This window comes from Nilaparvata lugens, chromosome 1 (genome assembly GCF_014356525.2).
Source record: "Nilaparvata lugens isolate BPH chromosome 1, ASM1435652v1, whole genome shotgun sequence".
NCBI classification, from domain to species: Eukaryota; Metazoa; Arthropoda; class Insecta; order Hemiptera; family Delphacidae; genus Nilaparvata; species Nilaparvata lugens.
The window spans coordinates 20,181,950-20,209,893 of record NC_052504.1 but is presented as its reverse complement, the minus strand read 5'-3'; the positions used below and the strand labels follow the sequence as shown (position 1 = coordinate 20,209,893).

Below are 27,944 nucleotides of genomic sequence, written 5' to 3'. Positions count from 1 at the left end.
TAGCATGCCCCAGTCCTATCCTACATACAATTTCAACTTTCATACTTACTTATAGTTATAACACAGTTGTTGAGATAAATCGCCACTTGGAGCAATATCATAGGAACTATGCTGAAGAAAAATACATGAGCTGCTAGAGATTGCAATACTGTCACTTCGTAGAAAACTAAGTACATCCATTTTTTCTCCTCTACGTAGGTTTTAAAGAGGCTGTAACAGTTAACATAATATTATTTTTTATTATTTGAGTAATCAACACTATCATTTATGTGGCAAGGCAAAAATAAATGAATTATTGATCCATTCAATAGTTATTTGTGCAACTAGTGAGCAAAGTGACAGTTTGCTGCACCGAAAGAAACGTTTACGCACGAGCCGTAGGCGAGTGCGGAATGATGGTTTCTTGAGTGCAGCAAACGAACTTTGCGCACGTATTTCACATTAAATTTTTTCCTACAGTTACCATTGAATATGAAAAGTGAGTAATTATGGGTAAAATTCCCTGAAATTCATCAAATGTTTTTCTGTATAATTTTATTATTAATAAAAACCTTAATTTATTTAAAATTGAATTATAATGATTAGTAATTCAATTGAAAATTTATCTGACTGCTTGAAGGGGGTTTATCTTATGTAAGCATTGAAATGACTATAATCAAGGCACATAATAAATAGGCAACGCTGTTCTCCACTGCCATTATAACGTGGGCCTCACTATGAGTGTTACCAACTTAATTTTGATTTTCCTGCACTGGTGCTCCATATAACCTACTAACTATTTTGCGTTGTCATGCTGCAAATCTGGAGTAAGCAAAGTACTCACTTTGCGCACTAGTGCGGAAAAGTGACTCTTTGCGGCCTGAAATCGGTGCAGAAATGGTCACTTTCCAAGATATCTGTAGGAAAAATATATTATACAACTTGAGATATTGTGTGTTTAAAATCTTTACGTCTGAGTGTTCAAAGATTCAGAGATTAAATTAGGTTTTATTGTAGTTTTCATAACTAACAATAATGTTCATTAGTGAAAGAGAATGTATTAACTGGAAGAGTATTGAACGATATGAATATAAAGGTGGAATGGAAGACATAATGTGTTACAGTACAGTAAATAGATCCAAGATTGAATATTAATACTGATTACTCACATAGCAATATAGACAGTCGTAGCAATAGCTAAAGGCCGTATTGTACTTGAATAGGTCGGTGTCTTCAGATATCCTCTGAGCAGCTCTATGAAAACAATAACTGCTGGTACTGTGTGATAGATATGACAGTAGATGAACGGAAAATATTCATCCATCTCTTCTGGGTATATTATTTTTCTATCATAGATGAAAAGGCCCCAAAATCCAAAGCAAATTAGCTGCAACAATATTTATTAATATTTGTAAATGAGTCAATGTACTTTTTCCGAGAAATCTCTATAAATGTACAAACAAAATAATATTAATATTGCTACATTTGTCTAGAGTATTCAAAATTAATAGTGGGAAAAATATTTGGTATCATGCGTAGGAAATATTTGAATTATTCACAGATTCATTGTCTATAAGATGTAAATTTTAATGTTGCAATTTATTATTCTAAAAAAATTCTAATTGCTTAAAATAACTATCTTGAATAAGTTATCATTTCAATATTGTATATAGATGTTATATTGAAATGAAAAATTTCACTTTAGGTTCTCAACTCAATGTCATTTTGACCAATTAATTTCTCATTTAATAGTTTGTAATTAGGAGTCCTTTGTCATGACATAAACAAGGAATATTATACAGACCTTACTTCAACCACAATTAATTACTCTTTTTGCACAGGTGTTTTCATAATGTGATACCTCAAAACATACAATTAGTTGGTTCTCATCCCTATTTGAGTGAACAACCATCATTGAATAGATCCCAGTCTATTCTAATTAAGACGTAGCCTCTATAAAACAATTTCTTCAAACCTTCTTCAGTTTAATTGTTATTGCATTCCTTTTATTTTCAATGTCATCACATCTGACACTTAAGACACTACGAACACCTTAACTCATTTATATTTAGTTCTAAATTCAAGACTTCATAATAATTAATCTGATGAACTATTTTAGTTTATTATTTTTTTCCAATTATGATAACATGGTTTTATCTCTGCTCGATTTCCAAACTATCTTACTGTAACAGAATAGCAAAAATAATAATAGCATAAAAATATACAAGAAACTTGTATTGCTAGTCTAGCTTTGTAAAGCTTTATTGCAAGAGCTCTATAAGCTCTAATGCATTGAGATTGTGACATTGTCTCTTCCATTTCAAATAGTAATTAATAATAATGCATATGAAATACCTAAGTGAGTTTTATACATCAGACATTCTAATAATCTTCAATAGATAATTCTATATAGTCTGGAAGTTACCTGTTATCATTCCGGCTTCATGTACAATCTTTTAAATCATTAGTACTGTATATATACAAGTATTTTGAAATGTTTGCTGCTTGAAATCTAATTGAATATTTATACTCACCATTGTCAAGGGAAATATGAGAGAAAAGTAGGTATTATTCAAAAATAATAGTAAATTCTGTTCTTTTGTTTTTTGTCTTGCATTATCTCTCTTCTTCATATAGATAATGGCATGTGTGAGAAAATATAGCTGAGTTAATACCTGTTGGAAACAATCAATATGTCAATGATAGGCTATCCAAATGCCAAAACGGTTTCTAATTGATAACATTCTTAACATTTTTCTTACTACACTACTCGTACTAATGATCCGTAGGTATAAATAATAGAATAAAATCTATCGGACAAGATATTTTTCTCGGGCCACTCCCGTGTTTTGGATGGACACGTGAATTCGTCGGTCTTGGGTGCCTAAAAAACCATTCGTTAGGTCATGTCAGAGCTCTGACACCAGACCTGAGCCAGCCAGGTCACTCGATATTATTATTATTATTATTTATTAATAGAAAAATTCTCCAGTAAATTATTCGAATACATATTATAAAAGTTACAACTAATTGAAAAGAACCCTTCTGTACTACAAATACAAGAGTCATCCAATTAAGCTGGGCATAAATTACTGTATTCCTATTTCCAACATCTTTCAACTTATATTGAATGAACAATTATGCTCATTTATTAATAAAGATCGATTTAATGGTACGCATAAATATTTATTGATCTTTCCACGCTCCTTCATCATAACTAATTATCAAAATCATCCATCATTTTTTTAATCAGCAAAGAATATTTTCAAAATATTTCATCATTTTTGCAGAGTTGAATGAAATCTGTCATCGATAAACTTTAATAGCATAAATTGTAATTATTAAACCGATTGATATTATTCTTCTTATGAATATTCTTCAACACTAGTTGACCAAGCGAAGTGAGGTCTAAGATTCAAGTCGACGGTTTGGCATTTCTCTTAATGTTTAAATGTGTCAATGTTTGAATGTTTAAATGTTGCGCATTTACGGCGAAACGCGGTAATAGATTTTTATGAAATTTGACAGGTATGTTCCTTTTTAAATTGCGCGTCGACGTATATACAAGGTTTTTGGAAATTTTCCATTTCAAGGATAATAAAAGGAAAAGGAGCCTCCTTCATACGTCAATATTAGAGTAAAAATCAGACTATAGAATTATTCATCATAAATCAGCTGTCGAGTTGATTATAAATCGCAACTTGGTAACTTGGTAAAAAATCAACATGTCAATGATAGGCTATCCAAATGCCAAAACGGTTTCTAATTGATAACATTAATTTTTTACTACACTACTCGTACTTATGATCCGTAGGTATAAATAATAGAATAAAATCTATTGAAATCAAATCCCGGCCCGGGCAAAATATTTTTCTCGGGCCACTCTCGTGTTTCGGATGGACACGTTAATTTGTCGGTCTCGGCTGCCTAAAAAAAACATTCGTTAGGTCATGTCAGAGGCTCTGAAATTGATCAGGTGCGACCTGAAAACTCTGACACCAGTCTGAGCCAACCAGTTAACTCGATATTATTATTCATTAATAGAAAAAACCTCCAGTAAATATTCGAATGCATATTATAAAAGTTACAAAAAATTGAAGATAATCTTTCTGTACTACAAAAAGAAGTGTTATCCAATTTACTTGGGCATAAATTACTGTATTCCTATTTCCAACATCTTTCAACTTATATTGAATGAACAATTAAGCTCATTTATTAATAAAGATCGATTTAATAGTACGCATAAATATTTTATTGATTATTCCACGCTCCTTCATCATAACTAATTATCAAAATCATCCATCATTTTTTTAATCATCAAAAAATATTTTCAAAATATTTCATTATTTTTGCAGAGTTGAATGAAATCTGTCATCGATAAAATTTAATAGCATAAATTGTAATCTGTCATTATTACAACCGATTGATATCATTTTTCATATGAAAAATTTTCAACACTAGTAGTGATAACAATGATTCGCAATTTGTTCGTATATTAATTACTAATTAATATTAATTCGCAATTTTCATTTGAATTTAATTATTGCATTTTAGAAACTCACCTGCACCCAGACACTGAGAAATTTCCATAAATTGCTTCTGCCATGCTCAAAAAACGTTGACTTCACTGACACATTCCAAGCATTTGCTACTTGTCTAAAGCCAAGTAGCATTATAACGAAATGGTAGATTGAAACATAAACATGCCACAACATTTTGAAAGACCACCTTCAGATTCTTTTTTATCTTCTGAATAATGTTAACAGTCCACTAGGAACAAGAAACCAAATTGAAATGTTAACAGCGATATTTCCTGAATAATCAAGAGTAAACGTTATTGATGATGTATCCCAATTTTAATGATATGTGATCATTACAATGACTGTGAGTGTGATATGCTTGTCATTGGAATATCTATAATTCTTTTGTCTCTTATAATAACTATGAGTTTCGTTCATAATTTTCCCATAGGTCATCTAGTACTACATACTGATCTATTGTCCTATATTATGTCATACTATAGGCTACCGGTACCTATGTTATAGTGAGAACCATCGTGTACTGTACTTCTTTATCGTAATCTGGGTTTCCCAATTCTGTTTCTTGTAGTCTTGTTAATGGAGAGAGTTATTTAACAAATGCCTTATTCAAATTATAAATTCCTCCAATATTTGGCATCAAACAATTCAGTCCTACTGAGAACGGTTACGATTGTAAGTTAATTTAAACTTTAAACGAATTATTTATCTTATTCAAAATCAATTCAGTATCAACATATTAATTTTTCAATTTATCAGCACTATTAACATAGTTTTTTCTGCAATCAAATCTTGCAATATTCCTGTCAATTTTAAGATTTGAAATTTAATTTAAAACTAATACATATTTTACATGTATGGAATTATTCAAATTTAGTTATTTCTCACTTCACTGAGTATAATACTTGAGCAAAAGCAATTCAACACTTATAGCATAGCAATAAATTATACTTATTACTCATATACTTATACTTATTACCCACGTAAGTAACTTTTTCACATTAATATAAATTTGTTCACTATTAAAACCTTGTCCTTATGCAATTTTCAGAACTTGATTTCATTCTAGTACATAAGTCTGTAACCCTTCTGAACTTATTTTTCTAAAGTCTTGGAATTAGAAGTAACAGTAGACAAATATGAACGTTATCATAGAGAGAAATCTAAAACAATTTATAAATGTATCAAATAGTATATTTGATTGTAATAAGGGCCTTTAATAATTCTGTGATAAGAGGTCTCTCTTTATTCTCTTAATATGAAAACTGAATAATAGGCCTACTTTGAAGAAATTATAGGGTATAAACTAACAGTTTTAAAATAAGACTTCTTTTATTGGTTACCTTTCTGGTTTGTTTCTCACTTTACTCTGATATGTGAAACTCCTCAAAATATCAATTACCGTACCAACAATGGTTGAAAAGTTGTTGCTGAACTAAAATTTATCACATCACTCTTTCAATTCTACTTGTCGTTAATTTTGAGCGAAATATTATTTTTTATGAAACAACTAGGTTACTAGGGTTGAAACTAATATTTTGTCGAATGGTTTTATAATCTAATAAAGGGATAGGCTAGCACACTTCTCCTCCTCAACTATCTATTCCTGAAAAGATTATATCGATTTCCGGTTGAAGAAAAATGCCTCGTCTTAATACAAGCTGCGAGGAATGTTATGTAATAAAAAATGGAATATTAACGCTCTTGAAAGAATCAAACCTTGCAATATTCATATCACTTGCAGTGATAATGCCACAAGATTAATTTCAATTTCAAATGTATCCATAGTACTTTGGAAGAAGAAATTATAAGTCTGGAGAAAATATAGAAAAAGTTTCATTGAGAAAATTCGCTTTTACTTATTAGCCTACATCTTATAATGTTTGTAACACACACGTCATAATCTATATTGTATCTTTATTTTCAATATATATTTTTTAAAGCGTATCCTAAACTGTTCCAATACACAAGTTTAATTTATTGTATTAAAGTTACAGTTTTAGTGAAGTTATACATAGAAATCTCTTCTAGTTAACCAAATGTAAAAAAGAACATAATAAATTATTTTGATTTTTCAACTCAATTTGAACTTTCTAATAATCGATCAACTGAAAATCATCATTAACAATTAGGTTATATTCGATTATATCCTATTAATATAATACCACTCTCCATTACACATTTATAATAAATATCACAGATTACATTCAATCAAAAATCCTTCATTTGGTTATTTAGATGGAGGTGGGACCCATCCTTTGAACGCAGTTTCCAATTCTTTTGCTACCGCAAGGCAAAGACGGTCATTATTGGGTGCCGCAGCCACCTAAAACATTGCAAAAACATAAAACATTAAAACAAAATATTCAAACTATATACTCTGAAATTGATTTTTCAATTTATATGTTATGTGATAACTTTTAATTTTGTGAAACAACTGTTTAACTGCTCCGTTTAGAAGTTTGGTTCGTATTTCACCTTTATTTTTTATTTTGTTTGATGAAGCAATCAAATCAAATCAATTTCGTAATTTTGTCTCAAATAGTCCACATATTTAGGCTACGTCCATATCAATACACCAAATCATTAATCGTATATGATAGTCCAGTCACTATATACATTGGTGCATGCAATTTATATTGTAGTTCTGAATTTTGAATATATTATTTAGGTACATAAGAGAAGTCCAGAACCAATTTCTTCATGCAAAATTTCCTTGAGCTAGATACAGCGTGGCCCAAAAACTTCTTAAGTACACTCAACAATAAATTTTCCATTTTTCGACGGATTTTGACTTATGATGCATGATGATGCAAGGACCAACTTGACGAGTCGAGAAGAATGAAGTGTAGTACGATGAAATCTGAGCATTGTGTCAAAAGTTATAAGTGTTTGAAATTTTGATCCTTGACGTGTCCTTAAGTGCGCCTCTTCACTAGGAAATACTGAAATGAAGTGCATCTAACGGGTGATTTTCATAGAACATAATCTCATGAGCTTATCTCATTGTGCGAAATATCAATGTGAGGACAATGTAGTTGGTGATGATGGTTGAAGCTGAAAATTAGGTGTTTTTCACAATACAAGGAGCATTGTTGTCAGGTGTAACTGGAAATCTATATGAGATAGAGCGCTCTACCTGATCTCAGATTGTAGAGCACAAAAATACGCCCAGAAGGATTTTGAATTATACATCTAGATGGTAACAATTGGAAGATATTGTTGATCAAAAACTAAAATTCATCAAAATTGATTTTTTTTCTTTCTTCAAATTTCACTTATTTTTGAAAAATCATAACTCAGTACTCATTGGAGTTAGAGAGTTCGAATGACCTCATTCTATTCAGAATTCTATAATCTAAAAAAAAGGCGGAAGCAAAATTAATTTTTCTGTCAGATTACGAGATTTGGCGGAAATAGCTGAAAACTGGAAAATGAGCCGAAAATACGAGGTTTTTGGACCACTCTGTATCTTGCACAAGGAAATTTTACATGAAGAGATTGGTTCTGGACTTCTCTTATGTACCCAAATAATATATTAAAAAATCAGAATCACAATATAAATTGCAAGCACACCCCCTTTTTTATGTCTATATTGACTGGACTATGTATGATTCCTCTCCTCAACACATAATTGAGCATCACCAGCAAAAAATCAAAATAGTATAATTTTATTTATAAGCTTGAAGTACTGGTTACGCCCAAAACTTGTTATGTGATACGTAAATTTCCTACTTCTTCAGTCTTGATTGCAACGTGATGAATTACAATATACGTAACAGTAATACAGATTGATGTTTTGAGTCTTTATTTCAATGTGCTGTCGGCAATAATAACATTTTGGTATTTCTGAGCATAATACCGGTATATCCTTATCACATTTAATAGATATCAAGTTAGCACAAGCAAAGATGTATTTGTGTTCGAAAAATCTACCACAATCCTGTTAAGGCTATTTCTACAAATTATTCTTAATTTTCATTTATTACGCAATTGTTTATCATGAAACAGTTGTCCAGTATAGAATCCAAATAAAAGACAGAATCGATATAAAGGAAACAAATCATCACGTGAAATAATCTTCTCATGTAGAACAATAAAAACTCATTGAAACCCTTATAATGAAAAGGATCACACAGCTCTCATAAAAAATCGGATAATCCGACAATAATAATCAGATAATCAGGCACTTGCCCTTAAGAGAAGCCTTCTTCACATTTAATATTGTATAAATATTGTATTTTGTAAAAGAAGAAGAAGAAAATAAAACAATTTCAATAAATAAATAAACATTGCACTCATTACTATATAGAAAGAAAAAAGTCCTGAAATTCATGATGACACAACTTTTTTCGCAAATATACAATTTCAAGTTGGGCTACAATCAATTTGAACCAATGTTTGACAAATGCTTAGCTCACCTGAAAGCCAATTGGTAGTCCTTCTCTATTGAGCCCCATTGGAATGTGCGTGGAGGGCATGCCCAGTGTATTGAAGACCATGGTGTACATCACCCCTGCTATTTTCACCTTATACTGACCATGATAATAGGCGGGAATCGGATGGGTTGGATAAATAAATACTCCGTCATTTTGAAGCAGGTTCTGCAAAAATTAACAGATATTAGTGTAATCGTAAAATATAAAACGCATTTGAGCGTTCTCATTTTAATACATATTGATCCAAAGGTCTAAACTTCATAAAATGTTTTACACTCATTGAAGGGAAATTAAATTAGGGTAAGGTAAGGAAAATGATATGAAGTAAAAAAAGTTAATATTCCAACTTAGTGAAGTCTTATTAGAAACTTTGATATTTAATTTAATCTTTAAAAAATATACTTACAAATAATTCTATCATGAATGCAAAAGTATCCTGTAATAAAATTTTCAAATTCTACCGCATGACAGTAAGTGTTTTCACACCTGAAGCCAAATCCCACAATAAGATGGAATTCAGTGTATTTTATTCAATTACATTTTAGAGGTACACAGGCTCATTTTGGATTATTGGGTGTATGAGTAACAAGTATTTTATCTTGAGGATTGAATTCATAAAATTAACCACTAATAATGAATGTTGTGCTTACAAATCATGTTTACTGCAATCTAGCTTGAAAGATAATTTTCAGTCAGCACACAGTTGGCTACTCTGCCAAATACGTCGACAAATGTAAATTTTCATCGTTATTGACTTAGCAATGCATTCATTCATTTAATTTTTAATGAACCATGTTTATAGAAACGCATTTTAGTAAGCTAGATTAATCTTAAAAATATATACTTACAAATTATTCTATCATAAATGAAAAAGTATCCTGCAATAAAATTTTCAAATTCCTAATGCATTCTATTAAACCAAAGGGAAGATGGTATGGAAGACCTGGAAGTATTCCATGGGAGTCAAGAGACTCACTGTATAATGTATAATCCTTAATGTATATCATTATTTCGAAAATTATATATTAACTCACCTGAAATACTTGTAAATTATGTTCATTCTCTCGCAAGTAGTGATCTTTCCGCGAACGAGGTATGAAGCAGTTGCAGTTGCACAAGAGGGTGAACAATATACCTGCAGTCGAGATGTTGGATAATCCAAATATCGATTTCACAAGTTCTACAAATACATTTTTCTTTTCCTGGAAATAAGGGAAAGATAATTGATTTTCACTACTATTAAAATTTAATTTCAAGTTTGCAATCAATTTAAATTCTGAAAAGAAAGTACAGTTATCAATTAAATTGATAAATTTTATTTCTCACAAATTCAATTAAATAGATAAGCCTACTCGAGAATAGAAATTCAAATACTAGTCTTTGGCCTTTTCAATTTCTTAGTTAACCAGATATTAGGCTGTCAAACTCTCGTCGACACTGTGAAAGATCAAAGGGGACAATTCTCATAAATAAGGGATATTTACAATCTACACAATCATATTACATTTTAGTTAATTATTACAAATTAGTATTTGATATAAAAAGTGAATGAATTTGAGAATTTGAATTTTGAAATGGCTGAGTAGGTTTACAAAATCTTTTCAATATAATGAAGTTTGTCGACTTACTTTCGGATTATCCGGGTTTGCCATGCTCATCAAATCTGGGATATTTTTCATGCTGAAGAATGTAGATGCACATGTTTCAGCTGTACCCTCCATTTCATCAATGCAAACCTGCAATCAAATAACACTTCACATAATTTTTTATAACACATCGATCGAAAAAGAAAGTCTAGAAAGATATTAATAATTGTGACTGCAAGACTTTGATAAAAAACTATCGTAACTTATTACACCATGAGGTATCTAAAGTACAACAAAATCAATATTTTAGGTACCTAATTCACTACTATCATAACGTATTTATTTAAAAGACGCTATTTGGCACTATCCAAATCATTCTCACGATAGCTCTTACTGCAGGCTATTGTATAGGTGCGTACAGACTGTCGCTCTGCTCCGCAACCGAACGTCACTCCAGCAGAGCGATTGATGATCGACCGGCGAGCAACAGTGGTTCGACCGGGGAACGCAAGAAGAGCTAACATCTTCCGTCACGTTCATGATGGGTGCGTGGGCGGTGCGACTGTGGTTCGATGGTGGTCCGAGGGCGGTACGAGGGCGGTACGAGGGAGAAGCGTGCTCGGTACGGGTTGGAAGCGCGAGTATGTGTACGCAGCTTAAGAAACGTTCATTCTTGAATAATATTGTGTACTTAGTTCCGAGACTCCAGTCGTCTCAACCGAATATTCTCAGTTCAGCTCTCCCTGCAGACATATGCCTACAAATAACTAGGTATTGGTACTGTACTATCCTGTACGGTAGGCGGATGTATGCAATAGAACTGTAAAGAATGTTTCCTTAGTGTCAAGTATTTCAGAAACATTTCTTCTTTTATCTATCTATATCTATATATTATATATAACAGCGAAATGGCACTCACTCACTGACTGACTGACTGACTCACTCACTCGCAGAACTAAAAATCTACCGGACCAAAAACGTTAAAATTTGGTAGGTATGTTCAGTTGGCCCTTTAGAGGCGCACTAAGAACGGATTTGGAAAAATTTCCAAAGATACGCCCAAAATCTGCGTTTTTCCAGCGTTTTCTCAGCTTTATCGATAACAAATGAACAGAAAATGTTCAAATTTACTACAGAAGCTCAGCTAGGGTGTAATAATGTTGTGTTAGAAGGAATTTGAAATAACGCCAAAGATACGCCCAAAATTATAGCGTTTTCTCAGTTCTTTCATCAAGTAATAGACAGGAAATGTTCAAATTTAATACAGAGGTTTAGCTAGGGTCTAAAAATTTTGTGATGAGGTGACTTTAATATTTTATCAAAGATACGCCCAAAAGCAACGTTTTTCTCAGCTTTTCTGCGTTTTCTCACCTTTTTCAATAATTGCTGGAAATATATTAAAAAAATTCAGTGCACAGGTTTAGCTGAGGTAGAAGAATTATGTTCGCCAAAGATACGCCGATATAGTAACAGGTGTTTTTACCAGCGTTTTTCTCAAGTTTTCGAGATCAAATTGACATAAAACGTTCAAATTCGGTACAAAGGTTCCTGGAGTAGCCTACATATCCTAACGAAGTTTTCCACCCTGCAGTAAATAATTGAAATTATTCGGTGATTGAATCGAGCGAGGAAGACTTTCTGATGGAATGAAGCATGCTCAAATGAAAAATGCAGGCGAGCGAAGCGAGCCCGCTGATTTCATTTTTGGACCATCCAGTCGGGGGCCCAGACGGATATGGCGAGCGAAGCGAGCCTGACTGCTAGTATTCTATAAACTACAGTTATATGCGAACTTAAAACGTCCTTAGATTCATCCAGTTAATGCTAATAGTCTTACTATTATCATATAAAACTATATCACCTATAACTGCTATCTTATAGTGCTAAAAATTCAAAATATACTTTAAACCTGTGTGGTTTGATGAAACTCATACATTTTTTTTAATACAGGGAAACTAGCTACAAAATGCATTGATTGTAAAGGCAAGGTTTGACCAGTAAATGATTTAGTTTTCCCTGTATTGTATACGTACGTAGACTCTAGAAACCGGTTCCTGGGCCCTATAGATCCTGGTTTAATAAATTTACAATTAATAATAATATAAATATAAAAATATTTACTTTACATATTGTAAAAAATATTTACCTTTTTGACTGAGCACCCCCCAACTGATGCCAAATGCTTGACACCTTTTCTTATGGCATCACGAACTGAACGATCAACTTTCACGTCGACAAAGGAAAAGCCTGCATTTTCCATGTAGTATACTTTCAGTTTCTTCAGATCGATCTGCAATAGACGAGTGCATCGTATAATTATTAATTACACACCATACCATATAGTACCAACTTGGTTGCCCGACTGTATTGAAAGGCATAACTTATTGCAATACAGATCCGAGTGTTTACAAATGAATGGTCACAGAGATTGATTGATTGGTTTGTGCCTTTATTAAGAGCGGAGTTAGGGCTCCAGGTCCTCTCTGCCACACATCCCTGTTGAGAGATAGAGAGAGAGAGAGAGATATTTATTTGAATACATCTTACGTTTTTTACTACCTATAGATAGAGAGAGAGAGAGAGAGAGATAAACTTTAGACTTTTTTATAAATTGCTACTAGGCTTGTCGCTAATGGTGAAATACAACAATATTTATAATTATACAAATTATCTTCAATGTTACATTACATGATTCTAAACTTCTAATAGAACGAGATAAGTTTTGGTAACTTGCTAATATGAGAGCTCTTGTAAGCATAACTTTTTTGTTTATTATGTATGTTCCTCTCAATTTCAGTGAGAGTTATACTTTATATTTTAAATGTAATTTCCGACGGAATAAGTAGGAAAGCATGCCCCTTTACTTCCATTTAAAGGCCCATCTAGCTTGAGTAATATTATAGTAGACTCCCTTCATAGGTACTAAGGTACTCAACTACTTACCAGGTGTAGGCTTGTGTCCGAAAATTCCAGTGAACATGGACGGTATGCGAATAGATCCCGCCAAATCTGAACCAACTCCTGCTATCGATGCTGCAGAACTTATCAACGCCGCCTTCAAATTAAAATATTCTCATCACTTATAGGTTCAACACTTTAACATTCTAGATAAATCATATACTAGATATTAAGAAAGACAGTAGAAGTAAATGTTAGTAGGCACCTATTACATTTTTCTGTGGTGTCATCCACTTGAAAATATATCAATAAGGTGACTCATTAAACGAATTTGATTTGTTAAATTGAAAATAGTGTGCATTTAAACTCCGCCTAATAAGAAGTTTTCCATTCCATTTTAATTTATGATAATTTTCCTATCATCTAAAATAAATAATATATGAGCAAAAGATTTGGTTCACTCATTCAGGTTCATTTGTTGTGCACTTTTAATATTATTTTGTAAAGTATCAGTGAGCACATTTAGTTCTTATTTCGTTTGGTACACCTTGTAGAAATATTTCCACTGGTAGATTATTCATCAATAATAATAATTAATACCGGCACATTATTCCGAGGAACTATGTTTTTTCATGGGCTCTGGCCTGGTGATTATTGTAATCAAAATTCTTTGTAATAAGTTGATTACACCTTATTTTTTACATGTTATTTTTCAATTGATTTTTAGGGTAGGCTCGAATATCCTAAACTTGGTCCTGTTTTCTGTGAATGTCCTGTTATTTTCCTAGTCAGGGAATAGAAAAATAAAACGGTTGACCTATTATATTATAGTGCGTAGGGAATAAAGAATATGAAGAAAGTGTAGAAATAAAAAATAAGAATCTAAGTGACCTTTTTTAAAATTGTTTATTTACGACCTGTTTTGGCCATGATGCCATTATCAAGTAATTTGAATAATAAAAATAAATATTTTTTTTTCTATTCAAGAGTAGTCCTAACAAACTAAAAAAAATAATTTGAAGAAAGTGTACTATATTGATCATATAAACTGACCTCTCCTCCTGAAGATCCACCGGGTGTTCTTGATAGATTGTATGGATTATTAGTGCACCCGTTATCAGATTCATAGTTTCCCAACAAAGACACAGCTCAGGTGTATTTGTTATTGCGATCGGAATTGCTCCAGCACTTTTCAGATTGATGACTGAATCTCCATCGGTTTGTGCTTTGATATTTTCTCTCAATTTGCTTCCAACACTCAAACTCATACCTGGAAAAACGTATCTTTTAACCTTATAATATAATGTCTTGAACTCTCGATATAATTCACATGAGTATCGTGCAAGCAACTGTAAAACAAAATAATATTTTGAAATTATAGAGTGTACAAGGTGAATTTTAAGAATAGAATATTCCAATTTTTTCAATAAAAATTAAATTTTTATCTTTCCATCGCTAAATTTATGTGGGTTGAATGGAAGAGGGGGCTCTTATTGCTCCAGCTCCGCCCACAACCCTTTAATTTGTTAAGGTTTCAAATAAAGCCAATTATCTATCTATCCCTCATATCTGAAAACTTGAAGAAACTCAATTTTAAAATAATATATCACCTCACAAAAAATTATGTTATGATTGTTCAATCATAGATGGTAATTCGTGTTTCGCTTATGAGTATACCGACTATTTTGTAATCAATATTTCTTGCTTTATGTATCAGATGTATATTTAGATATATGTATATATTTCTCTTGCTTTCTCTTATAGTGATTGAAATTTCAAGTGGCAGCTATACTACTCTACACATATTAATTATATTTCAAAGGTTTTTCAGTAATTTGACCGGAAAATTGATACAAATCTCTTTTAAATTGTAGCATATTTTCTATAATATTGCGATAGTTTATCAACATCTTCAAGTTTCAAACCAATTAATTCAAAATTTTCGAATGATATCAAGTTTCGCTTTCCATGTCTGGTAGGCTATTCCTTATCGCTCATAACTCTTTCTCCTCTAAAAAATAATGTTTTATCTCACATGGGCTACTAGATCCAAGGGTAAATTTTTCTATAAGCTAAGCGTCCACTGGAATCACATTCCTTTGAAAATGATTCACTCTCTCCACAAGTAACAGGTTTATTTTCAAGAGACGGATGAATTTTGCGACTAGAAATCGTATTTGAGGTGGAGCCTTATTCTAATTCGTCAACATTGTTGGATGTTATCCTTGATCTGCTCATTATTGAAACATTCTTCTACCAGAAATGGGAAGTTTTGTGTTAGTTTTTTTCCCATCGATGTGTTTCAATAAATTTAATATGAAATATGAAAAACAGCAATCGAATTTTTATATTCAACTAGTTTTGGATTTGCATTCTCAATTCCTGAACGGGATTGAATTTACAACCAATTCGGATTTACATTCTCTTATTCTGAATTAGCAATATAACATTTGGATTTTTTATTTACATTTAATTCTTCTGAATCAATAACATATTTTACCTTTAATTCCAATGCTCTCCTTGATTGTAATAGGAACGCCTAGTAGAGGAGTCTCCTTTTCCATTTCATCTTCTGTTTTCAATCGAGAAGCGATCTGTTGATCGACTTCTTTTGCTTCTTTTAAAGCAGCTTCAAATCTGTCCTCCACTATTGCATTCAGCAGAGGGTTCACTTCCTTACAGCGATTCACGTATGCCTTAACTACTTGTTCTGAAGTTAGCTGCAAACAAATTATCTTTCAATTATTACCAATTATTACCAATAGTTCATCATAAGTCGGCTGATATAACTGAATTTCTCGCTTCATCAGTAATAAAATAATAATAATATTATTAATTTCTTGATTCATCAGTGATAAAATAATATTAATTTTTATCAATGATGAAGCGAGAAATTCAATCTCGTGATTAAATAACAAAAAATGTAATTAATTTAAAGAAATTGAATAAAATGAAAAAACCTTGGAAGTAACAAGTGTTTGAATTCACATTCTTACTCGTACAAGTTTACAATCAATTAATCGTAGTAATATCACAAGAATACCCCTACTAGACTAAAAACGCTTTACTTATATGGGCTACTTTTGTACAAATTAATAATTTTTTTAAGTGCAAATTAATCAATATTTTTTTAATAATAAAGGGTACTACAAGGTTTTTATATTGTTTTATTAATCCCTACAAGACTATACGTCTGTGTGTAATAGAAATGTAATTCTACTTTTTTTCTAGGGAGTCTTAATTTTTATATTCTGATTTAGGCTATATACCTCTTGGAAAGATTGAGCAGAACCTTTTTTGTATTACAAATTTTTGTATTGTCATGAAAATGATTTGTTCAGATGCATCCTGTGATGAAATAACGGTAAGAATCTCAAGAAATTTTCACCTCATCAATAAAAAAACAGCAACATAACATATGGTTGATCCAACGGTATCATGATGTCGAATCGTTCAGATTATATAGATGACATGCTCTCTGTGCTCCCGTTAGAAGAGGTCAATGCTGTAGAGGCCAGCTCCACAAACTGCCGGTTTTGAGCTTAACCCGTGCTTCGTAACCCACCTATAACTCTTGGTACATTCAACTCCCACCATCAATAATCTCATTACTCAGGCAGGTTTAATTCGTGAATCACTATCAGAAATGCGTATAATAGCTCAATAAATTTACAATTCATAATCCATCTTGTATGATATACTTACCTCTCTTTTACGAATTTTGCGAGCAAGTTGTGTTATGCTTAATTTCAGAATTGGCTCAGAAATTGGCGGAAGAAGTATTCCAGATTTTTTTCTCGCCAAATAGTAGAAAATTGGAGCTGTCAACCAAGAGAGGATAAGCTGTACAGCACCAAACAGTCTCACTCCGATCTCCATGTTCGATAAGCTGGAAATCTAGTGAAAACATATTTAGTTAGTCAAAATTGAACGGAAGAAAGATTTTCTAGTTGAGATAGATAACTCAAAATGATGAGATTTGTAATATTGTTGATCAGTAGATCAGTACACATTATCATAGTGAAGGGATCTGATCCCTTTCTTGTTTCTATATAGATATACGGTTTGTATGTTTTAAACTTGGGATATTCGTGAGAAACTATGCAATTTTCCCAAAAATAGTTTACATATACACTGATGAAATTGAAGCGAAGCTATACAGTCCAACAAGTCATATTTATTTTTTTGGAGATCGATATCAGTTGTTGTGAGGCAGTTTAGGCAGTCATCGTCACGCTGACAAGCATTGGCCTTCATTGCGTTTTTCCCTTTTTGTATGCAACAAGTTCGCTTCAGCATGTCCTCGTGCATGCGCATTGCATATCAGCTCTCACAATTTCCGAAACAATTGGGCTGCATAATAAATTGTTGGCTGAAATCTGATAAGTGATATGCTTCCCACAAAAAACATGTCTGCTTTGGTTAGCCTAAAAAAGTACACTTCAGGCTTCTTTCGAATAATAATTACAAAATAAACACCGCTCATCTAATTTGATGAATAAAAACTGGACATAGTTAGAGAACTTGATTCTGTACGTCCTCTTTTTTTATCTCAATTTAACCACCAAATCGATTTTATGAAGACTACTGGTAGAATTATAAAACTGTATCCAATAACCTTGAATAACTTTGTTGAAAGTTTTTCTTTTGAAAACTTCCAGTTTCAGCTAGGTATTTTCATTTAATTATTCTTGATAATGGAAATGGGAAAAATATTTTTTGCATAATTCAGTCTGTTGCTTGATTATAGAGTTGTACTCAATGAGCTTCAATATTTCGCTCAAATCAAGGCATCTGATAATATTTTCTGCCGAAAAGGGTGAGGGAAATTGAAAAAAAAAAACACCCAGCCTTGTTTCAAGCATTAAGTTGGTTTTCATTATAATTAAATGGTGCTATACGACTAGTATTATACTACTATTTTATTTAATTAAATAAAATTACTACTATGGTACAGTTAACTTCTGATTTTGTTGAATTTTATGGCGGGTGAACTCCGGCTTGCTTGTGGCACTCTCTCGTCACATTCACGCATGCATGAATCAATTAATATATTATTTATTCATTTTTGCATATTAATAATCAAAACACATAACAATTAACGATGAACCTTGAATTGATGGCCTTTCTCAACTAGCAAGTAGCTCAAGCTCCGAAGAGTTCTCCACAGGAAACGGTCGTTTTACAAATCGACCACTATTTCAAAGTCAAAAAATAATTCATTGACAGAATTAAGTTTCTCAGAAAATGCAACCTATGAAGGAAAAATAATATCATTAAGATGTCAGTTTTCACGCTGACAATAATGTAGAGACGCTCTCTGACATTGGCCTCCACTCTCCTAAATAGTTGACGGTAGATCTGAGCGATTTTTTGATCTGCTATCTTCTATCGTTTGTCACAGTTTGGCCAATGTACGATGTTTCGTTTCATATACTACCAAAGAATTTACAAGAAAAACACATAGCCTATAAAGAACAGAAAATCTCTTAGATCGATCATCAACTTTGAGAGAGTGAGGCTAACTTCAGAGAGCGTCTCCACACTTATTTGTCAGTGTAAGAATGAATACCATCTCAACGATATTACTTTTCGTTCATAGGAGTCAACCCTTTGCATATTCCAAGATACTCGATTCTGCTTAAATAAATTTTATGTGTGGAGACACTCTCTGAAGCTATCTACACGCTCTCCAAGTTGTTGATCGATCTGAGAGATTTTCTGTTCTTTATACGTGTTTTTCTTGTAAAGTCTTTGGTATATGAAACGAAACCTCATACATTGGCCAAACTGCGACAAACGATAGAGGATAGCAGATCAGGAAATCGCTCAGATCGTCCGTCAACTATTTGAGAGAGTGGAGGCCAATTTCAGAGAGCGTCTCTTCATTTGTCAGCGTGAAAACGGACAACATCTTATTAGATTAAATAAATTTTTTGACCTTAAAATAGTGGAGTGCTGTTTATTTGTAGAACGTCCATTTCCCGTGGCGGACTCTATACTACGTTGAATGGATTACGTGATTACGTTTTATAAAGTTTTATTTATTAGTTCCTATAAGAATATACTACAGAAAATATTCTATCATTCATCCAATTTTCAGGATCCATCTGAAAATCATTATTGATATGTGTTAATTCAAAAAAGTGGTTTGTTCTCTTCATGTATTTAGACCCTGTTTTGCTCTACATTTTTTAAGGTGGGTGAGGCTCTAAGATAGCTTATACTACAATCTACGGTATCATTATAGTTGATATTCAATCTATAATGATCTATCATTATTCCTGAATATCTATTACTCGCTCTTCAATGTTATGAAAAAATCGCATGTGCACAATATGAGTTGTCTCCTTACTCCTCCTGAAAAATTATAGGTATCCATTATCTGTGATTTCATCAGATATAATTTGAGCCTTCTCATAGAACCCATGTTTCTTGAAGGCCAGCTTGAAATCGTTGTGAAAAAGTAGTTAATAACGATACTATACTCTCATCTAATAGAATTGTAATGGAATATAAAAAATAACACTGCCAAGGTCTTTACTCTCTACGCTTGGCAGCGGAAACACAATAACGATTTCCTTAGGAACAATGATCCACAAATCTACATAAAAACCGATGAAAAGTTTTAATGTTTGCTATTTATTCCGGATCCATTATTAAATTCCTTTTACCCAGAAACCTTCCTTAAAAAAATGATTTATTCAAATTCAAATTAATTTCTCTAGTTCTATAGAAATTCCTTTGCATTCCACATTTGCTTTAGATCCTCAGAAACCATTAAAAACTAGAAGAGAAGTTTCTATTGCATTGCAGTACAATGAACTTGACGTGTACGAAAAAATATAGTTTCTTTTGTATGTTTGATCATAATTACAAATATTAAATTACGTAAAAGAAAAATACTTTTGAAGGCCTATATATTGATACAGAATATGAAATGTTTCATGTAGGCCTACATAGAAAATATTCTCTTTAAATTTTAAACTCAAGAATTTTCATCGATAGGACTCTCAGTTGACCGTTTACCAATTCACATTAGCAGTAGGCCTATTGATTGTTCTTTAAAAACTTGTATTCGATACTGGACCAAAGGATGATTCTGGCGATGTGCAAAGACTTACTCATGTATTTGCTGCTAGTCATAAGTACGTTTTATTCCTTTGAAGCTTTCCTTATTGATTTTTGTCTGAGTAAATACAGTACAAGTTGGTAAATATTGCTCAACCGACTTTCAAAGAGACAAATTTTTGCGAAATCATTCAGCAATAGGCAAGCTGCTAGACATAACTCTTTCTTCACTGACTCATTTGGTATGTCTATGCTAATAGAGAAACTATAATAATATTACTTGACTGTAAACTCTAAGCTTTGTCAATATTGCTTCACACAACATAACAGAAATCGCATTATCCTCCTCTTGAATTTTTATTTAGATGATCATGGTCATGGAAATTCATCATCTCTTGTTTAGTTAGCATTAACTAAATAATAATAAAATTTATTATTGAGTGTTAACACTACTGAGAACGGCCTTCAGTAGATTCAATTCAATATGAGAAGTGTTTAATGTTTAAACCCAACTCATACATCATTGAGAAAATAATGACTTGACGGTTTCGAAAGTGTAAATTTCTTTTTTCATTCGACATAAGAATGGCAGTGTATCGAATTACGAAGGCTACCAAAACAATTTCCTTATTAGAAAACCCATTAAGATGTAATTTCTACTTATTAATAGCTTATGATTTTTCTCTTCTAATTAAACCGCTAGCTTTTATAAGTTACTTCATTGGAGAATAATTATGAGAATGAACAGAATTTCCTATTACCAAGTGGAAAATTCTAAGACATAAATAGATAATGAGCTAATGACTTCTCAACCACTTCCAAAGTGGAAGTCTTCCTTGTCAAAACGAATTTTATTCTTGATTGTAACTCGTCTATTCAATGATGTGCTAACAAAGCTGCATTGATCACTTTTTCAAATATAGTCCACTGTTTAATCATGCATTATAGTAATAATAACGGTATGTATGAATGCTATCTCAATGTTTATATCATAAATATCACATCATTCAGATAGCACCAATACTAAAACATTATTTTCTCGATTTTCCAATTGTAAACTGATTTTTAAAATATTTTAATATTTTTTTTTTTGGAAATTAATTTTCCAAAGCATATTATGAACGGTGATTTTAAAGTTCGGTGATTGCTTGATCATATCGATTATTGAACAGTATATAGTCTTGAAGATGTTTGTTGGAAGGATCAAAAAGGATGTAGGAAAAAGATTTTTATCATCAGGCTCACGGTATTCTATATCAAAATAAAAGGCTAACGGGAACACTCGTTTTTCACTTGTAGGGTCACTCTTTAATATATTTTGTACTTGTATGTCACTCGTGTGAAAAGTTTCAGTTCTTGTTTCAATGGAATTTTTGACCTTTTTTCATTTAGGTGTTCTAAGTAATTCACATGAAGTACCGGTAATTTACCTATTACATCGAAAACAATTCAATTAAAATAGAAAATCATAATAAACTTGAAATACATTCAGCTACTATTAACAATAAAAGATTATTTCCGCCTGATTAAAAGATAGTAATTATCTTGGCGAATCAAAATAAACAATTTGATAAATGTGGTGGTAAAGAAGAAATACAAACGGTAGCTCATTTTTTATAGTTTGCAGGTTGTTAATAATGTTTGTACAAAAACTTCGGCAAAATAATCAGATTGTTATATGTTGTGAGAAAGAAAGAGAAAAAACTTGAAGCTGCTACTTTTATATTTGTAGATAGCTTGTTAATAATGTTTAGTAAAAAAACTTAAATCAAGGCCTTTGAAAGTTGTTTGAAAATCACTCTTATTTTTTGCTTTTTTTTAAAGAACCAAAATTTGCTCTCCTCCTATCTCTTGAAAAGAGGAATGCATCATGATTTCCATAAGGTTTTATAACTTCATGATGCATGATAATACGAAATGTGCACTCTGTGAATAACTAGACTTTCGTAATTCTGCTTGCTTTCCCAGCAGTCTTCAACAGTTCCTTTGCCATAAATGTATTATTTTCAACAAGCCGATAACTTATAGGTTCGCTTCGCTCATATCATGGGAAGACTATATATCACATAAGAAACAGGAAATCGTTCGCTTCGCTTAGCCTAGCTGTGAATTTAATTTTACATTTGATCATTCATTTTTGTACTTTGTAGCCTATGATTCAAACTTGAAAAATGAAAGGGGAAAAACATTGAAAGCGCAAACCCCTACTTGAAAATCGATAATTTGAGGCGTAACTTGGATACGAAGGGATGAGATGGGCGTGGAATGTTGTGACGAAGATCCTGCTTCTTCATACACCCTCCCAAGTCTCTAGCTTCAACTGTGTGCCAAATTCGAACATTTTGACTTAAATGTTCTCGAAACATCTAGTTGTATCACTGTTAGTAGCTCAGAAATATTCTTTGATTTGTAGGTCCTTATCACACTCTTGGCCAGTATTTTTTGCCATCTTTCTATTATGATATTCAAGTCGGCAATTATAATTAATTTCCATTTTATTGTCGTTTTGATTATTTCCTCAAAAACTATCATGATTCTGCGTATAACCAAGGAGTATTTAATTTCATGCCTTCAGTGACTAATCTTTGGATTTTTAGAGCTCCGACAGAAACCAATGATATTCCAAAATTATTTATTGCTAATAACTTTAATACCACAGGCTACGTATAGAACTTCTGAACACGAGCATCAGAAGGCAATTAATCTTGCCAACGAACTGAATCTTAAGTCATTTGTGTACTTGAAATATGAATACACTAATTATTAAATCGTCGTAGACTCGTTCAAATTTTCTAAATAATGTTGAACTTGACTTTGATAGTTGATCTCTCAATAATATAGGTTACTAATGCAGAGAAACCTGTTCAGTATCAAAACCTGTTAACTGTTTCTCCAACCATTCAAACTCAGTTATTTGATTCAAATCATTCGCATTGAATCATTGGATTGAATTATACGTTTTTTCTACCATTCCTCAAAAACTCAAATTGGCCTAATAATATCTTCTAACACTTGCTTCGAGAAGTGATAGATAGGCCAATACCGATAGTGATTTGATAGAAGCAATTTATTACTAGTGAGCAGTGCAAATATTTTTCTCTCTTATTTTTCTCAATAAATATATTTATTTGTTATTGTAGAACCTAGAGAATTCAATATTATTATGTAACGCGCTAAGGAAAATTATGTTGAACATGATATTATTTGATAATACTACGGTACCGTATATGAATAAACTTGTTTCCAATCGAATATTATTTGTTATTGTAGAACCTAGAGAATTTAGTATTATTAGGTAACGCTAAGGAAAATTATGTTGAACATAATATTATTTGATAATACTATATTATGAATAAACTTTTGTTTTCAATCAAATGAACGATTCAATAAGATTCTTCAGCATCAGAAGCCTAGGCTAATGTGGTGCGTGGTGGGGGTGAAATAGCCTAGATTATTATCAGAGGAGCTTGCAGCATTATAAAAGACTCAAAATAAACCCATAAGAAGAACTTATTATTGCTTTTGATCTATATTTTGCTTTCAATTAACAATAACAACATTTTTTAATAAAATTTGTCCTAATGAAGATTCAAATGCTGTGCCTGATTGATTACTCTAATTAGAGTGACATTTATTTAAAATATTGAATTTTTATACCAATATACTCTACATTATAAATTTCTTTCATAGTGTATTACGGTATATATTATTTATTTAAAATATTGAAATTTTCATACCTACGGTAGGCTACTCTACATTATAAATTTATTTTTTGTTGTCAACATACGAGAAGTTTCATGACCACAATATTCAAGGTAGCCTAATTTTCACACCTTATATCAATACAAAAAATATGATCATGTTTTTGTTTCCCATTTTCCACAATTGAGACAATTTCGTGCAAGTGCGTGTCACAGAAAATATCCAATTAGACAACCTTGCGTCGATTCAAATAAATTCAGTCATAGGTCTATATGGACTTGCATGCAAGAAGGTTGCAATTTCGCATAATTTGGCACCGCTTATATTTTTTCCAATACATCTGAACTTGCTTTATTTAGAGTATAAACAACGTTCATAGATAAGGCTCATTATAGTCTGTATCTAATAAACATAGTTCTAGATACAATCGTTCCAGATTTAAAAATACTAGGTACCTTTATTGGGACTAAACAATATGAGCATAAAAGACTGTTTTCGGTACTTTTGGTTATTCGAAAAAAGCGTATCTGCACCTGCTACTGCTATTTCAATACAAAAGTTTCATTCAAGTTTATCCATTTATCTATTGATACCTATAATAATATTTTTTCAGAATGAAACGATTGTCATGAAAACTTTATTGAAAACCTGTTGAACACGAGCAAAAATTAAGCTCGTGTTCTGATGAGAGCTTGTTAAAGATAGTTTTGTACGAGCTATAATGTCATGTTTTACCAATTACACGTGAAGTCGATTTAGGTTTTTCTGATGTGAAATTGATAACCTTTTCTACAAAGTAATCTCTATTGATGAGACCACAACAATTATTCTTCTCAGCCATCCAATTCCGTAATCAGTCAAGTTTTGAAAGCTACCTACCTAATACCTGTGATTATGGATACACTTAACGTATCCTTAATCAGAGCTAATACTAAGCAAATATCAATTTAAAATTAGTTACAAATAAATGGGATATTCTTCTCATAAAGGTAATGATTTTGGATTTTAAAATACATTTCTGACAAATTACCCACAAACCAACTTATTCTTATATCCATAGACATATATAGGCTATTTATAGCCATAAATTTAAATAGCCTAGGTATTTTTACACTATGAACATAAATGTTCTTGAATTTCTTCACACTATTGCTAGACGATATCACTTTTATTTCATCTTAGCCTAGGTCAATTTTATGTAGATAAAACCAATAATTTATGGAGGATTCTGGCTAAGCTCTATTGACACTTACACTGATGCCACGCCCGAATATAATATTGATTTTAAAATAAATTGTTTGATGAATTCCATAAATATATGATGAGCCTATTATAAAATTAGGTTCTCACTTCTTGAATTTATCGATCAAATTTAGTAGCCAATATTATTATTAGAAACAGTGTGTGGGTGAGTGGCTTCAAAGAATATTCAATGATATTGATCTGATTCAAATAATTCGAAATTTTGTCGAATGGTAACATAAACAATACATTACGCAGACAAACAAAACATCGAATATACTAATTTCGACCCGTAAAATATGACCTCACTAAAAAATCTGTTATCAAAACAGTGACCTCTCCATATTCATATTGAAATACTGTGCATTGATTAAATCATTATTTATACTTACAGATCTACTGAATAATATTTGTGGGGAAAAATTTATTTCATAACAAAAGTTTCCAACAGTTCTGCTATTTTGTATTTTGTCAAAATATATTTATAAAAAATATTTTAATAGGTATTTTATCAATGTAGTAATTGAATGAGCCATTAAAAACTGTAAGAGCGTTTTCAAGAAAAGAAGAAGTTGATAAATCATTTCAATTTTGTTCAGAATATAATATATATAGGCTTAATAATGATACTATTGACCTGTTATGAAAGTTGTACTTAATCGACTGATGAACCTAGATATTAAATTGATAATAATCAACGTATTCATAAATATTAGAAGCCGGTTTAATTACTGATCTATTATCATAGTGAATAGAACAGCTTTCATTCATAGGAAAACAAGTTTTTTAAGAAAAAGAAGACATAAGCTTTTATAATATGGAAATAATAATTTTCATTGAGGGAAAAGTTGAGTGAATCACATTTTAGCTATGCAGACTGAAAAAGAAATTTTACTTACCGTGTATCTTATGTAATAGGTCGCATTCAGTGATTGTTTTGAGCGCTAATTGGGCTTGATGCTGCAGTTAGGGGAGTCAGATGCCTACTGAGACTGAGTTTGAGAAGGAAGACTTGCTTCAACGTCTCTGTTTCTTCAGCAGTTCTGCTGTCGTCCCTTCCATTAAACTCATCGGGTTTTACAGCGGAACTCGTTTTGCCAAAACACTACTGCAAGTTCGTTGCATTTTTGTTGCGAGGTGATGAATTTTATTACAGATAAAGAATTGGCACTTGAAATTATTCAGACCGGTTTGTGCAATCAGATAGGTTTGGATATTTTAATATGTTAATACAAAGTGCGCCAGAGAAACTTACTTTTTTGAAAGGTCAATAAGAACAAAAGCACTTTTGATATTGTTTCAATCTTTTTTTATATGAGAATACAATATCTCAATTTTTTTCCATGCAGTCTTGAAAATTACATCAGACCAATGGCGACCCCTATTGCGCATACACTGATAGAGTCGATTTTTGAAATTTCGTTGCAGTATATCAATCGGTATATGTTGACAACGGCGTCACGAATGTTGTTTGTTCTTGAGGTGTGCTATGGTCCGTGGTCGATCGACATCAACCAGGGATTCCAAATAACCCATAAAAAAATCGCATTGAGGAAACGCATGTGGAAATGAGCCTTGTTAAATGACCGCGTCTTCAGGCAGGTTGTCAATCAGCATATCACATGCATTTTGACGGGCAACAAAATGACTTCAGTCAATTCTTGAACAACAGCCAATTTATAGGGATAAAGTTGAAAGTCTTCATGGAAAATTCGTCGAACAGTGGAGTCAGAAATTACCATAGCAGATGCGTGTTTGCGAGCCGAACGCTGGGGAGAACGCGCGCATAACTGACTGCCTCACTCTTTCGATATTTTTTGGAGTTCTGGTGGTTCGTTGAAGTCCATTTCTGGGTTTAGCGACACTTTCACACTCCTGAAATGAGTTAACCCACGACAGAATCGAATTATGGCCAGGAACGAGTCTGTGGGTAGGAGTTTCAAATCGAGCGCCGAAGGTGATCGACCATTAGAAAAGACGCTCTCAACTGCGAAGGCCCGCTGCTCTCTAGACCGAAGCATGATAGCTATTTAATTGAGGGAGGATAAATTTGAGAACTTCCCCCTCCAGATGCGTCCCCTACTGCTCCTCTACACGACCAATTTCGTTTGATTTGAATTGATTAAATTTTCCTCCTGGAGACTATTAAAAGAGTACCTATAGGAAATCGTAAGGAAGGACTATTTGTCCAAAAAATAAAGAATACAAATAAACATATATACATCACATTCTACAATGTACATTACAATTTAACCCTCCCAAAAAGCCTCATTCTCCATCCATAAATTCTAAATAAATTAATGGCACAATTCAACGCACGGGAATGTTTTCAAATAAGTAAGTTTCTCTGGCACATCTTGTACTTATTAAGTTATATTGCAAGAAACTAGATTATTATTTGACTACATATATGTGGAAAGTAGCCAATAAACTGTAGGATAGTTGTTGCCCACTTTGTATTTCTATCTATAGCTACCATTATCTTCTAT

At 32.1% G+C, this 27,944-nt stretch overlaps 1 protein-coding gene across 1 annotated transcript; it reads right to left on the bottom strand.

The window, feature by feature from the left end:
* Nucleotides 1-2,588: 2,588 nt before the first annotated feature.
* Nucleotides 2,589-26,577, bottom strand: LOC111047486 (fatty-acid amide hydrolase 2). Its single transcript, XM_039423975.1, is given in 13 exon segments — nt 2,589-2,654; nt 4,542-4,749; nt 5,861-6,843; nt 8,939-9,121; nt 9,991-10,158; nt 10,585-10,692; nt 12,689-12,840; nt 13,486-13,597; nt 14,494-14,555; nt 14,558-14,710; nt 15,941-16,160; nt 17,146-17,337; nt 26,355-26,577. Coding segments are annotated over 10 exon segments (1,428 nt in total). The 5' UTR covers nt 17,320-17,337; nt 26,355-26,577; the 3' UTR covers nt 2,589-2,654; nt 4,542-4,749; nt 5,861-6,747.
* Nucleotides 26,578-27,944: the final 1,367 nt, after the last annotated feature.